The sequence below is a fragment of the Schistocerca serialis genome, chromosome 1 (genome assembly GCF_023864345.2).
Source record: "Schistocerca serialis cubense isolate TAMUIC-IGC-003099 chromosome 1, iqSchSeri2.2, whole genome shotgun sequence".
NCBI classification, from domain to species: Eukaryota; Metazoa; Arthropoda; class Insecta; order Orthoptera; family Acrididae; genus Schistocerca; species Schistocerca serialis.
In genome coordinates this window covers 766,736,789-766,750,906 of record NC_064638.1, presented here as the reverse complement: position 1 = coordinate 766,750,906, position 14,118 = coordinate 766,736,789, and the positions used below count along the sequence as shown (strand labels likewise).

The following is a 14,118-nucleotide window of genomic DNA, read 5'->3' as shown; positions in this document are numbered from 1 at the left end:
TGAATGTGTGAGGTCAAATATTGACAGTTTGACAATGTTCTCCATTCAGATGTTGACATATCAGCTACATGGCGTTATTGTGCACTGTTTCACTGTTTGTTTTCAATTTGAGTTTGTTCATATCAGACCTCAGATTCAATTTTTCATCTGGGCTTTTAATATAAAACAATTTTAATAGACCCATGTGAGGGTTCATTGTATATATCATTTTACGATGGTCAATGGAGGATTCTCTATGACACTGCTTACTTTAGTATTGTATAGGTTGGTGAATTACGTAACAGGTTGGAAAAACCCTTCCATTTCGAAAAATTACACTTTGAGCAATCGAATGACAAACATGTCGCCAGAAATATCAAAATTGCTCCTAATCTCTTATTGACAGCGATTGTCTCTCTCATTACTGTATCTTGCTTCTCTCTTTTATCTGATTTCAACATTAATAACTTGTTGTACCAGTGTGGTGCAGAACTTATTGGAAAAAAAAGAAATATTTTGGGTGCATGGTTCTGATTGTCAGTAAGATAGCGTGTGTCCAGTCGCTCTTTTTTTTCAACCATTTCGGAACTGTTTCCTCTTTTTTTGCTGTCTTATATTGCTTGCAAACTATAGCTGATACATCCTCAGTGCATGCTTTCTATTGGGTTTTCAACATCTTAGCTTTGTAAAATCGTGCTGTCAACTGACTATTTGTGTCAATATTATTAATGGTGTGAGATCACTTCAGTATAATGAAGTTTTGACAAACTGGTACTTTCACTAAATTTGAAAGTGTGCAGGACCCTTTACAAGTTCTGAAGGATGGACTAAAACTTTAAGCAGGAGAGATTGCATACTTATGAATAAAGTTTGTTATTATTAACAGCAGCAGAGGATCAAGTAGGTAAAAAGACGAGGGATAGTAGAAATCCTTGGGTAACAGGAGAGATACTGACTTTAATTTATGAAAGGAGACAATAAAAAACATCTAAAAAATGAGATCGACAGGAAGTGCAAAATGGCTAAGCAGCGATGGCTAGAGGACAAATGTAAGGATGTAGAGGCTTATCTCACCAGGGGTAAGATAGATACTGCCTACAGGAAAATTAAAGAGACCTTTGGAGAAAAGAGAGCCACTTGTATTAATATCACGAGCTCAGGTGGAAACCCAGTTCTAAGCAAAGAAGGGAAAGCAGAAGGTGGAAGGAGTATATAGAGGGTCTATACAGAGGCGATGTTCTTGAGGACAATATTATGGAAATGAAAGAGGATGTAGATGAAGATGAAATGGGAGATATGATACTGCATGAAGAGTTTGACAGATCATTGAAAGATCTGAGTCAAAACAAGGCCCCGGGAGTAGACAACATTCCATTGGAACTACTGACGGCCTTGGGAGAGCCAGTCCTGACCAAACTCTACCATCTGGTGAGCAAGATGTATGATACAGGCGAAATACCCTCAGACTTCAAGAAGAATATAATAATTCCTATCCCAAAGAAAGCAGGTGTTGACAGATGTGAAAATTACCGAACTATCAGTTGCACTATCACGGCTGCAAAATACTAACGCGAATTCTTTACAGACGAATGGAAAAACTAGTAGAAGCCGACCTAGGGGAAGATCAGTTTGGATTCCGTAGAAATATTGGAACACGTGAGGCAATACTGACCCTACGGCTTATCTTAGAAGCTAGATTAAGGAAAGGCAAACCTACGTTTCTAGCATTTGTAGACTTAGAGAAAGCTTTTGACAATGTTGACTTGAATACTCTCTTTCAAATTCTGAAGGTGGCAGGAGTAAAATACAGGGAGCGAAAGGCTATTTACAATTTGCACAGAAAGCAGAGGGCAGTTATAAGAGTCGAGGGACATGAAAGGGAAGCAGTGGTTGGAAAGGGAGTGAGACAGGTTTGTAGCCTCTCCCCAATACTATTCAATCTGTATATTGAGCAAGCAGTAAAGGAAACAAAAGAAAATTTCGGAGTAGGTATTAAAATACATGGAGAAGAAATAAAAACTTTGAGGTTTGCCGATGACACTGTAATTCTGTCAGAGACAGCAAAGGACTTGGAAGAGCAGTTGAATGGAATGGACAGTGTCTTGAAAGGAGGGTATAAGATGGACATCAACAAAAGCAAAACGAGGATAATGGAATGTAGTCGAATTAAATCGGGTGATGCTGAGGGAATTAGATTAGGAAATGAGACACTTAAAGTAGTAAAGGAGTTTTGCTATTTGGGGAGCAAAATAACTTATGATGGTCGAAGTAGAGAGGATATAAAATGTAGACTGGCAATGGCAAGGAAAGCGTTTCTGAAGAAGAGAAATTTGTTAACATCGAGTATTGATTAAGTTCAGGAAGTCGTTTCTGAAAGTATTTGTATGGAGTGTAGCCATGTATGGAATTGAAACATGGACGATAAATAGTGTAGACAAGAAGAGAATAGAAGCTTTCGAAATGTGGTGCTACAGAAGAATGCTGAAGATTAGATGGGTAGATCACATAACTAATGAGGAGGTATTGAATAGAATTGTGGAGAAGAGGAGTCTGTGGCACAACTTGACTAGAAGAAGGGATCGGTTGGTAGGACATGTTCTGAGGCATCAAGGGATCACCAATTTAGTATTGGAGGGCAACGTGGAGGGTTAAAAATCGTAGAGGGAGACCAAGAGATGAGTACACTAAGCAGATTCAGAAAGATATAGGCTGCAGTAGGTACTGCACAGGATAGAATAGCATGGAGAGCTGCATCAAACGAGTCTCAGGACTGAAGACCACAACAACAACAACATTATTAACAAAACCTTTCAGCTGTGCATCAATTGTGTATCCAGTACAGTATATTACACGAAGAGTATTTTAAAAATTAAATCATAGAAGAGGAAAGTTTAAGTGTATAATATAGTGAGAAATCTGATTCAAGAGAAAGAAGTTACTTCTTATCAAGAAGTTAAATTAAGCCTAGCTCTCTGACAAAAAGTGCTACGTTTTTTCTGTTTCTTAAAAGTTGAATGTTCTGCTAGTTACAATAGTAAGAATGATATGTAGCAGCTTAAATGTTAATGACGTACAAGAAGAACAGGCTTTACACATCACAATTTTGAAATGATTTATTAATAAAGTAAGTAAAACACATTTCTTTTGCAAATCCACTTACTTTAAATGTGTTTACACGTTCTTTCAATGACAATACAGAGTAGTGCTCGGCTAGAAAGGTCAGGCTGACTTCATATTATGCGCCACAAATGTCCTGCTCAAAGCTCGGTTCACTTTGCAGGTCTGGGGCCGTTGTTGCACGTCAGTGGCTAGACACTAGTTTCCCTTGACAATCAGTATTAAGGCCTACTCACATTGGACGTCATGTGATGCATGTCACATCGAAACATTCCACGATGCAGTTCAAATAGCGGCGCTCACACAGGCCTTCAACGAAAGGTGACACCACTCATGTCAGTCAAGGTTTCTCGAGAAGGAAGTTTTGAGACTGTCGTCATCTGCTAAAATCAGATGTCAACCTTTTTTCGCCGAACTCACTCAATTTGTAGTAGTGGATTTTGTTTCTTTTTTTCATTGAGTGTTCTTTAACAAACGAGGTCAGATGCTTGAAAGCGATAAACTATTTAGGCTTTACAGTAAGAGGACAGAACTGACACTCACACTGTACATAAATGAAAACATCATTTGAGAATGAAATTTTCATTAATTATCATTTTAAGTGAGAAGACATCTGTAATGAAGGACAAAGATACAATTGTTTATGTTATTACTTACGTAAGGAACAAAAACCTAAAGTTAATGTATAAGCAGGCTGTATTTATTCTCTTAAAAATATTTTTTGATGTTTGTTCGTATGTATTTTCTCTAGATTGTTTTGAAAGTTGTTCCACTTCTCAACACTTCGCCACACAAAATTATTGAAGAACCCATGTTAAGGAGTTTGCTTTGTACATTAATAAAGTCTGTCGTTTTTATTTCCCCAATTTCGATACAATACTCTAACTTTTTGTATCGCAGATTGTAGCTCGTAAGATCACTTTCGCCGTTCGGTAGTGGCGAATTGACTTACCGTAATGTGACGACCACTGTTAACTGACATTTAATCGACCTTACTCACAGCCAATTCATATCAGCTTATATAGTTGATGAGATGAGCATTTAGAAAAATTTCCAATCTAGATTTTGCCTCATAATCTACAGACGTCGAATAATTATAATATCTTAACACTGATGAAGTAAACAGAATGAACTTCTCTGTCACAGATAGTTTACCAGCCGCATTGACATCTTCATGGCATTGTCACATTGCGAAATTCTTTGGTTTGTTTTAAGTGCTGTGTTATTGGTGTTTCTCGGAATTTAGCTGTCAATGTTGTTTTTTGGGGTGTGTACGACGCAAAGGAGCGTATGTCTAGTTGAGATAAGTGCTGTGCTGGCAGTGTGATAACTTTTGTGAAAGTTGCTAAGACAGCTCTTTTGTGACTTATTATTTACACGTGTCAAGTAAAATGTTTGCTAAGAAATATCGACGTCAGTACAAATCCGCAATGAATACGTGGCGCACCGAGAGCGAGATAAGGCGGTGCGGTTGTCAACGAGCGCTTGTTTACGAGAAAACAGTAAGTATATCTTATTTGTTGTGATGAATAAATACAAGAATTTCATGTAAAACTTTCAACAAAATGAGAGTTCTTTTGAATACATTGTGATCGTAAAAAGAATTTACTTTAATTGCAGGATTAGCTGTGCCTGAAATGCCCGCGAAGGAAAGTAACATAGACGACATGAAAGCCCTGATATTGGTTGGAGGCTATGGGACGCGACTAAGGCCTCTTACTTTAAGTCGCCCCAAACCATTAGTGGAGTTCGCCAACAAACCTATGCTATTGCATCAGATAGAAGCATTAGTCGAAGCTGGAGTGTCGGAAATCGTCTTGGCGGTATCGTACCGCGCTGAACAGATGGAACAGGAACTGAGTGAAGAAGCGAAAAAATTAGGTGTAAGCCTAGTATTTTCCCATGAAACTGAACCGTTGGGTACTGCTGGGCCACTTGCACTGGCCAAAGACATTCTAACTACTAGCAATGAACCATTTTTTGTCCTAAACTCTGACATTATATGTGATTTTCCGTTTAAAGACCTGGTAATGTTTCATAAAAATCATGGTAAAGAAGGTACCATAATTGTAACAAAGGTAGAGGAACCATCCAAGTATGGTGTTGTAGTCTATGGCGAACAAGGCCGAATCGACAGTTTTATAGAAAAACCTCAAGAATTTGTATCGAATAAAATCAATGCTGGGATGTATATATTAAATCCATCAGTCCTGAGACGTATTCAGTTACGCCCAACAAGCATAGAGAAAGAAGTTTTTCCTGACATGGCAAAAGAAGGCCAGTTGTATGCAATGGAGCTACAAGGATTTTGGATGGATGTTGGTCAGCCTAAAGACTTTCTCACAGGTAAGTCACTGAGATGCAGTGGTCCTTATTGTTGTGGCTGTGATTTCAAACTTATTTTTCGATCCAGCCATTTTATTGGCTCATAAATAAATAATTTCTGCCATATTTCTTGTGTCATTTTACCATATTTTAGAAACTGAGTTGACTAATTAAGTCATTTTGAGTTACCATCCAATCCGTTTTTGTTTTGTGGGAACTAATATAACAGTGAGTTAACTGTTGGCTTGGTACACACTCCACAGCAACAGTTCATTATTGAAAGATAAAGGTTTGTTTGAATTGGTAGAATGAGTCAGAGAGGTGGTTATATTAGGAAAAGGAAGAATTTGAACATATGAGACATGGGGTAAAGTGAACGATTCAATCATTTTTGGGAGGACAATTTAAAAATTATAGAAAATGAAAGTATTAGTGCTACTCATAAAGGGTTTTTGGGAACATTAAAAGGGAAGCAATAATAATAATAATAGAAATATCCAACAATTTTTTTTGCATATGGAGGTCCAGTTCATATAACTTTCTACTTGAACATTACACAAAGGCTGAAGTGACAGTGTTTGCAATTAAAGTGAATTTCAAAGTCAACAATGATGTCCTTTAAAAGGAAGTGTGTGCTCATCTCTCTGCTTCCTCCATGCTACTGTTATCATACATACTGTGAACTTGATTAACTGCATTGATAAATGTACTACGATTTAAAAATATGCATACTTCCGACTTCTTATAATACAAAAAGAACTTGTAATTGTTGAGAGCCTTTGAAATTTTTGTACTAACAACGTTTATAGCCTAGCCTGCTGGGATGGGGGATAGCTGTCGCATGTTTCCAGTGTCACAGGTCAAACCCCATGGCTCGTTTCAAAAATTCCTCTGTATCCTACTGAGGCTGTTCAACATTTACTGTGAAGACTATCTGGTTCCTATTATCATGTAATGAAATGCACATAAATAGACAAGGAGTCTTAAATATTTCTAGAGTGAATCTTTCATCTGCAGCAGAGTCTGGGCTATTTTGAAACTTTCTGACAGATCAAGACTGTGTTGGACCTGTCTCTAACCTGAAACCTTGCCTTTTCTGCACAATGCTCATAATAAATGAGCTAGGAGAAAGACATTAGCTGAATTAAAGCTCTTGAGGTGGGTAACTGAGTTGGTAAGAGCATTTCCCTTGAAAGCAAGGGTCCTGCTTTGAGTCCCTGTTCAGCAAACACTTTAAATCCGCCAGGAAGTTCCTTATTGTTAGTCCTCATGGTTACTGTAATTTGTCACAACTGCCTATTATCTAAGTGTATCTTTATAGAAAACATGAAGATGAAACAACTACATAAATTGGTTGGATGGACATGTGAAAGATCAAAAAATAGTGGAAGATTTCTAAGAAATTGCAGTTTATCGACCAAGGATCCTGCTACATAACTCACATTGTATATTTACGGTCATTTGGGACATTTTCCTGGTTTGGTGATAGAAGAGAGAGAAAAAGTTGCAAAGAAGGTGGTTGTTCGCTCTCCTCAAGAGCTTGACAGATGTGAACACCTACCCTTCTTACCTCTTTCCACATCAATTCCCCCCTCCCCTCCTTCACCCCTTCCATATTTACATTCCTCCACATGTGTGTAACTGTGTTCATAAAATTGAACTCATTTTATTTTTCTTGTTAAGGAATGTGCCTCTACTTGACTTCTTTGCGGCAGAAGGAGCCCACCCGACTCTACTCTGGACCAGGTGCTGTAGGTAATGTCTTAGTGGATCCAAGTGCGCGAATAGGTGAGGGCTGCCGCATAGGTCCCAATGTAACCATAGGACCTGGAGTTGTGTTGGAGGATGGTGTATGTGTAAAACGGTCAACTATTCTTCGTGGTGCAACAGTTCGATCTCATTCATGGCTGGATGGTTGCATCGTTGGGTGGCGCAGCGTTGTTGGTCAGTGGGTAAGTGTAACTATCAATTCGTAAGTTATCCAACAGGTACTGTGCATTTTGACTGAATATTGTGGTGGATGTTTAATATACTAGATGTTAATGTTGAATGGGATTTGTGATAATGTACAAAATAAACTTTTTGGATAATTTTGAGTTGTTATGCTCAAACAGTTATTCCACATTTTAAAACTGGCAAATGAGTACTGTGATTACACATTTATTACTTAGTTAGGACAGTCAGGCAGATGTGCATACTGGTGTACTCTTGGTCTCCAGGAAGGTATTTGACACATCTCCACAATGTCAGGTGATGAATAAATACAAACTTACTGGATAATGAATCAGCTTTGAAACTGCATTCAGGATGTTTCAATACAAACAGCTTAATACATTGTTCTTAATGGGATGAAACTGTATGGAATAAAAATAACTTGGGGCTCACTACAAGCAGGCCCATTACCGTTTGATATATTTAAGTGATAGGATGACTAACATCAGAAGTGCAGTGAGATTGTTTGCAGTTGGTTCTGTTACATACAACAAATTGAAATCGCCTGACAATTATAGGGGAAATATATGAAGACCTGCATAGGATCAGTACTTCTAGCGTGCACTGCCTGTGTTGATCCTCAAAATAAATAAATGTAATATATTGTGGACAAGGAGTGGTAAATTGTTGTTTTATTACACAATTAGTGAACAAACACTGGAGGCATTAACAATTGTAAAATATTTATGAATAATATCTGAAGTAATCTAAAGTGGAATGATCAGACACAGCTGGTTGTGGGGAAACCAGGTGCCATATTGACAGATCTTTGGAAGAACCTGAAGGAAGTGAAATGAACTCTTGGATGAGCTAGCTTTCCAACCTGTGATTTGTCTAATTGTTGAATATTCGTTGTCAGCTGGGAACCTGTATCCGATAGAATTAAGAATTAATAAACGCATGGAGAAGCCCCCCCCCTCCCAAAAAAAAAAAAAAGTACACAGTTTCTCACAGGTTGATTTAGTTAGCATAAGGGCATATGGAGGTTCTCATTAAAATCTAGTGGCATACACTGCAAAAGGAGGATTGGGCATATATGGAGAAGTTTGCTGTTAAAATTCCAAGATGAGGTGGCAAACATGTAACTTCATCCCAAATACTTTTCCTGAAATGGTGATAAGGGGAAAAACAAACAAATTTGAGCACAGATGTAGACCTAACATTAGTAGTGTTCACCTCTTGCGAATGGAGCAGGCAAGGCGAAAATGATAGTATACTAGACTCTTGCTAATCCGGCTATTCCTTGCACATATGGGTACATCACTTAAAATCTAAAGATACATTCATTTTAATAGAAAACTTAGTCTTTTAGCGTGTATATATATATATTGTAGTAGTATAGAATGTACTGAGGAAAGGAAAATTGCTACTCACCATATAGCGGAGATGCAGAGTCACAGATAGGCGCAACAAAAACACTGTCACAAATAAAGCTTACGGCCAGTAGTCCATCCTGGATTTTTCAGTAGTAGTTGAGAATAGTTATGAAACATGTCCTAAATTACGCAGTATTTTTTATCACACAATGACTATACAACCATGACATTGGTACTCCATGTTTCTAATTGTTGGATAATGTACTCCAGGAAGATGTCTACAGCTTCAGCACCAGCACACATGTGGCATCTTAATTTTCTCTCCTCCTGTGCCCTCTTGTTCATCAGTTTCATCATAACTTCCCTGTACTCTTATGGTTATCTCTCTATCTGTTTAAGTGCGGTCATAAATAGTTGCTCGTCTGACAGTGTACTCAAGAGCAGTGGCTTTCTGCAAAGACTCTTGGTTTAGCTTGAGTTTCGGACTTCTGCTTGAGGGTCTAGCATAACGTGTTTCCTTTGAGAAGCCATGATACTGAACCATATGGAAAGCCACAATTTCAGACCTGTATAGCGTTGTTGAACGTTGTTATTAACTAAGAATATTGTTGCACACAAGAATTATTTATTGTATGCGTCATTTCTGCTTGATTGACTAGAGGCTGCATGTTGGCCTGATTGCTGAGAGGCCGGACTACTGAGGGCCATATTAGCGAGAGTTTAATGTAATACTCAAAGGACCATAAGGACCATCTGCAGCACATCATAAAGTGATTTTGAGGAGTGTAGATGTAGCTGCTGTGGGACTCACAGGAATCTAGAATAGGGCCAGGGGTGTACTTATGTGTTTCGTGCAGGAATGTTGTCAGCACTTGTTGTGAGGTATAATGGAAACAACGGAAGGTGTGTCAGCTGTTTGTTTTGAAGTAATACATTCTGAAGAAAGGGCGAAACATTGCTGTAAATGAGGATTATAAATTCAATTGCTCCTTGTTTGAATAACTGCTATTTAAACTGTGCTAGTATCTGCAAACCAAGGACAGCATCGCAACCTAAGATACAGTGTTTTCGAAAAAGCAGTGAAATATTTCTCTACTCTATATTGCTATGCAATTAATCTGTGTGAGCACACTGAGTAATTGATCAGTGTTTTTTAATTAATTCATGGGAGGAGGTCGATGGATCAGTGTTTATTAATATATCGAATATGCGACTGTTATTAATAAACATTGATCCACCTACCTTCTCCCATGATTTAACTAAAAAACATTAATCCACTTAATCAGTGTGCTTGCACAGATCAATTATGTAGTAGTTTTAATTACCAAATTTGCTACATTTTTGTGTCTCTGCAATTAATCCAGGAGATATGCACCAATCGATGACGTCATCAGGGGCAAAAATTCTCTTGCTCAGTATGATGAGGGTCTCGCTAAGGCCTTCACGGACAGGTACGATCCCCTAGACTTAATCCACCAACCAATCTCCTATGCCATTTCCTGTCACACCCCCAATCCTCCCACCACATCCAGCCCCTTCATCATCCAGTACCACCCCGGACTGGAACAACTGAACCACATCCTTCGCCAGGGCTTTGGTTACCTATCGTCATGCCCTGAAACGAGGGACATCCTATCTGGTGGTTTTCCATCAGCCACCCAACCTCTGCAACATCTTGGTGCAACCCTGTGCCATTCCCAATCCCAATCCCTTGCCAATTTCAATGGCTGCTTCACTACCCGAGCCATCTGGATCCTTCCCTCCACCATCAGCTATTCTGAACTGCGCAGATGGGACTTATTCGTGCAACACATTCTCCACTCTTGTAATTATCCTGGCCTATGGCAACATACAATGCCCACACCCTCCATGCAATAGTTTCCACCCCCCCCCCCCCCCCCACCTCACCCCCCCCCCCCCCATCCTATCCTCTCATCCCCATTGTGATCTCCCAACCTGTTTATTTGCCCTCTGCCAACCACATCTGCTCGTTGTTCCTAGCTCCCCTTTTTCACCCCCCCCCCTCCACACACACACACACACACACACACACACACACACACACACACACACACCACCACCACCACCTCCCTGCCGCACAACCTCCTGAGGCTGTGCCTGTTGGGGCAATCTAGTCCCTGCACACTCCACTGGAAAGAGTTAGTCTCTCTCCCCACCCGTGCACCACTATTCCCTTGCTGCCCCCTCCAGATTGCTGCTTGCATCCCACATGATGTTGCATTTTGGCCCGGGATGCTGGATTTGGCAGTGTGTGTGTGTGTGTGTGTGTGTGGGGGGGGGGGGGGGGGTTTCCCCTGATGAAGACTGTGACCAAAAGCTTTATATAAGTGTATTTTAATTGGGCCTGTCTGCAACTTTGCTTGTCTTCTTTATGGTAAGTAGCAATCTGTCTTCTCCTATAGTATTTACTTAAATCAGTCCACTTTATAGTACTTGCTGCCTTAATAACAAAATCTCTCTTTCAAAACTCACTAATACACTGACAGTGGTTTCAATTTCGGCACTATGTCAAAGAATTGTCCTATTGGCTATGCAAATTTATGCATTGCTGACCTATAAGAAGTAGGTAGGTACTGCCATGACTGCTGCTTGCCCTGATCTAGACTTTAGCCAGAATCAAAGCGACTGCACAGATAGGTCTTCTCCATTGAGTGAGATGTTCTATGTACATGTACACTGGACTAGTAGAGACCCAGATTATGCTGTGCAGCATTATTTGAATAGCACTCAACTTGGATAGTACAGAATGTATTGTAGGCTGTTCATAGATTGCGTGTGCAGGGAGCTGTCAAATTATCATCCAAAACATGTGGTTGTGGATTGCCTCTCTATAGCTGTTTGTAGGTGCCTGACAAAATTTCTTAATCTTTTGGAGGTCGTGGCAGTCCCAGATACACAGATTTAAATTGAAAATTACATATTAGTACTCTTTAAGATAGATAAAAGTCCTTCCAATTTATCTAATTGAGAATATTATTAGTGCTAGATGTGGTTTGCATAAATAAACCCTATAGGCACTCTGCTTGTGTTCACTGTGTGTTGAGTGTGGGAAGGTAGTATTTTAAATATGTGCTAACCCATAGAACAATTTTTAAGATGTAATGACATTTTTGCTACTAGTGAAACAATCAAACAGTAATTTCAAGCTGCCAAAACTAAATGAGTTAATGTGCTATGAACTGCTTATCATTTGAAACTTCCTGGCAGATTAAAACTGTGTGCCCGACCGAGACTCGAACTCGAGTTCGAGTCTCGGTCAGGCACACAGTTTTAATCTGCCAGGAAGTTTCATATCAGCGCACACTCCGCTGCAGAGTGAAAATCTCATTCTGCTTATCATTTTATTGGAAGCAGGAAAATTATGACACTTCAGGACTGAAATATTATATTGTACTGCCGAATGAACAAGTATTATAACTATTCTTAGGACGGACACAATCAATGGTAAAACAGCAGTGTGTCTCATTCAAGCTCATAATACCAATTTATTATATTTTAGTTTCATATTGTGAGAAGTATTTTCGCATTTTAAAATTTAAAAAATGATATGAGAAAGGTTATCTATGTATTACATTGTATTGGTGTTGAACAGTTGCCCCTCTGCCCCCTCAATGCGTGTAAGTGTTTGAGTGTGTCTGGGGAGTGGGAGAGAGGCACGCACAAATCACTTGCGTGGCCCCATACTTTGTGAAATTATTAAGTGTTTTTTTATGATTTCAGGTAAGAATGGAGAATACTACAGTTCTTGGTGAAGATGTAATAGTGAAGGATGAACTTTATGTAAATGGTGGGCAAGTATTGCCTCACAAGTCCATTGCAAGCTCAGTGCCTGAGCCACAAATTATAATGTGATTACATTGTGGTTTGTTTTCATGTACCTATAAAGTACTATGAAACCTCATTCCATTGGATAATTACTATACAGAATAAGCCAAAATTCCAGTTTCTTTTTAAATGAGCTGTGGAGTGCTTAAACTCCTCAGTACAAATAGCTTGTGACTGGTGTACCATACTGTGTATGTAGAGCTCAGAAATGAGGCTCAAAGAATTCTATGATGTGGGTACAAAGTATCATTGTAAGCAAGATATTTATATTTTAATTTTGTGACTGAAACCCTTTAGTGACAGTTAAAATGATACTCTTCCATGAGAGGCACATTTATACTAATTGGCATAAACAGAGTTATATAATAAATGAACTATCTATGTTAATTATTTTGTTTGAATATAAAAAAGTTGCAAAAACATTTGTTGTTACTGTGCATTTCAGAAAACTGTATTCTATTTATTCGTTGTACAAATTAGATTTTAATTTGTTCTGAGAACACATTATTGCAAGATGTCTTGCTGGGCTTTTATTCTTTCCATAGGACACATTTGTCCAAAAGAGCAGTGTGTCGTGATAGGATTCTCCTTAACAATAAAATATTAAATGAAAACTCAAATGGTTCAAGCTAACTGGAGCTTCACACCAAAATACAATTATGAAAAAGAAAAAAAAAACTACGTCTGAAGTGCACATTCTTTTAGCATTGTGACAAGGGATTTTATGACTTCAAATTGACAGACTATCTTACCTCAGAGGTTTTTGGATGTTCATTCAAGGGTTTATTATTTAAGCTTTAAAGAAATGTATTTCTGTACGTACAGAGATGCTCTGTATCTGTTGTTTTCCATTTATGCATATTCTGTATAACTAATTGTGTGATGCAATATATTTTTAGATTATTCTTTTACTACTATTGCTGTAAAGCAACTGTTTGTCATAAAACAGTTGAAACTGTTAAATGTCTCCTGCAGAGACAATAAAGTGATATTTTACATTAAAGTGTTTGCATATGAATCACCAATTCCAATATAACCTTCACTGTTTATGTTATCATTGTCTGCTAAGAACACATATGGTAGCATCTCCATAGAAACCATAAATATTTTATTAATATAATGTCCTATGTCTGGTGGTCTTACACATGAGAACTTCAATAAGATCTGGTTGAAATAATTAAAACAATGAGTATTATAGGTCTTCAGGAAAATCTTCAACCTAACAGCCAAAGATAGAAAAATCAGATTTGCCAACAGAACAATAGATCTTTTTTTGTGTAGAATATTTGTAATGTAGCTATGATATGGTATAATTGAACACACTTTTCTAAACTGTACTTTGAATGTCCTAAGAAGTAGGTGAACTTGCCTTCCAAATAGTAGCAATAGTTCAATTTTTCAGGAAACACAGCATATTATTCTGTTGAAATTTGGTGATTGTGGTGTCTTGTTTTCTTTGCAAGAATTTTATTTTTGAATAGGTTCAAAAACCTTCACTGTACCAAAAGACTGTTTTACATTAATAGCATGGAAGCATATTAAA

General features: G+C 38.3%; 1 protein-coding gene across 1 annotated transcript; it reads left to right on the top strand.

Moving 5' to 3' along the window:
• Positions 1 to 4,295: 4,295 nt before the first annotated feature.
• Positions 4,296 to 13,578, top strand: LOC126482395 (mannose-1-phosphate guanyltransferase beta). Its single transcript, XM_050106512.1, has 4 exons — positions 4,296 to 4,598; positions 4,717 to 5,442; positions 7,105 to 7,373; positions 12,471 to 13,578. The coding sequence occupies exons 2-4, from the start codon at positions 4,734 to 4,736 to the stop codon at positions 12,600 to 12,602; spliced, it is 1,110 nt and encodes a 369-aa protein (XP_049962469.1). The 5' UTR covers positions 4,296 to 4,598; positions 4,717 to 4,733; the 3' UTR covers positions 12,603 to 13,578.
• The last annotated feature ends 540 nt before the right edge of the window (positions 13,579 to 14,118 follow it).

Bases quoted from the DNA above. Each gene is read 5' to 3' on its own strand.
- LOC126482395 (XM_050106512.1), top strand. From the start codon at position 4,734: ATGCCCGCGAAGGAAAGTAACATAGACGACATGAAAGCCCTGATATTG. The intron at 5,443-7,104 runs GTAAGTCACTGA...TTTCTTGTTAAG, and splicing joins GCCTAAAGACTTTCTCACAG to GAATGTGCCTCTACTTGACT. The intron at 7,374-12,470 runs GTAAGTGTAACT...TTATGATTTCAG, and splicing joins GCAGCGTTGTTGGTCAGTGG to GTAAGAATGGAGAATACTAC.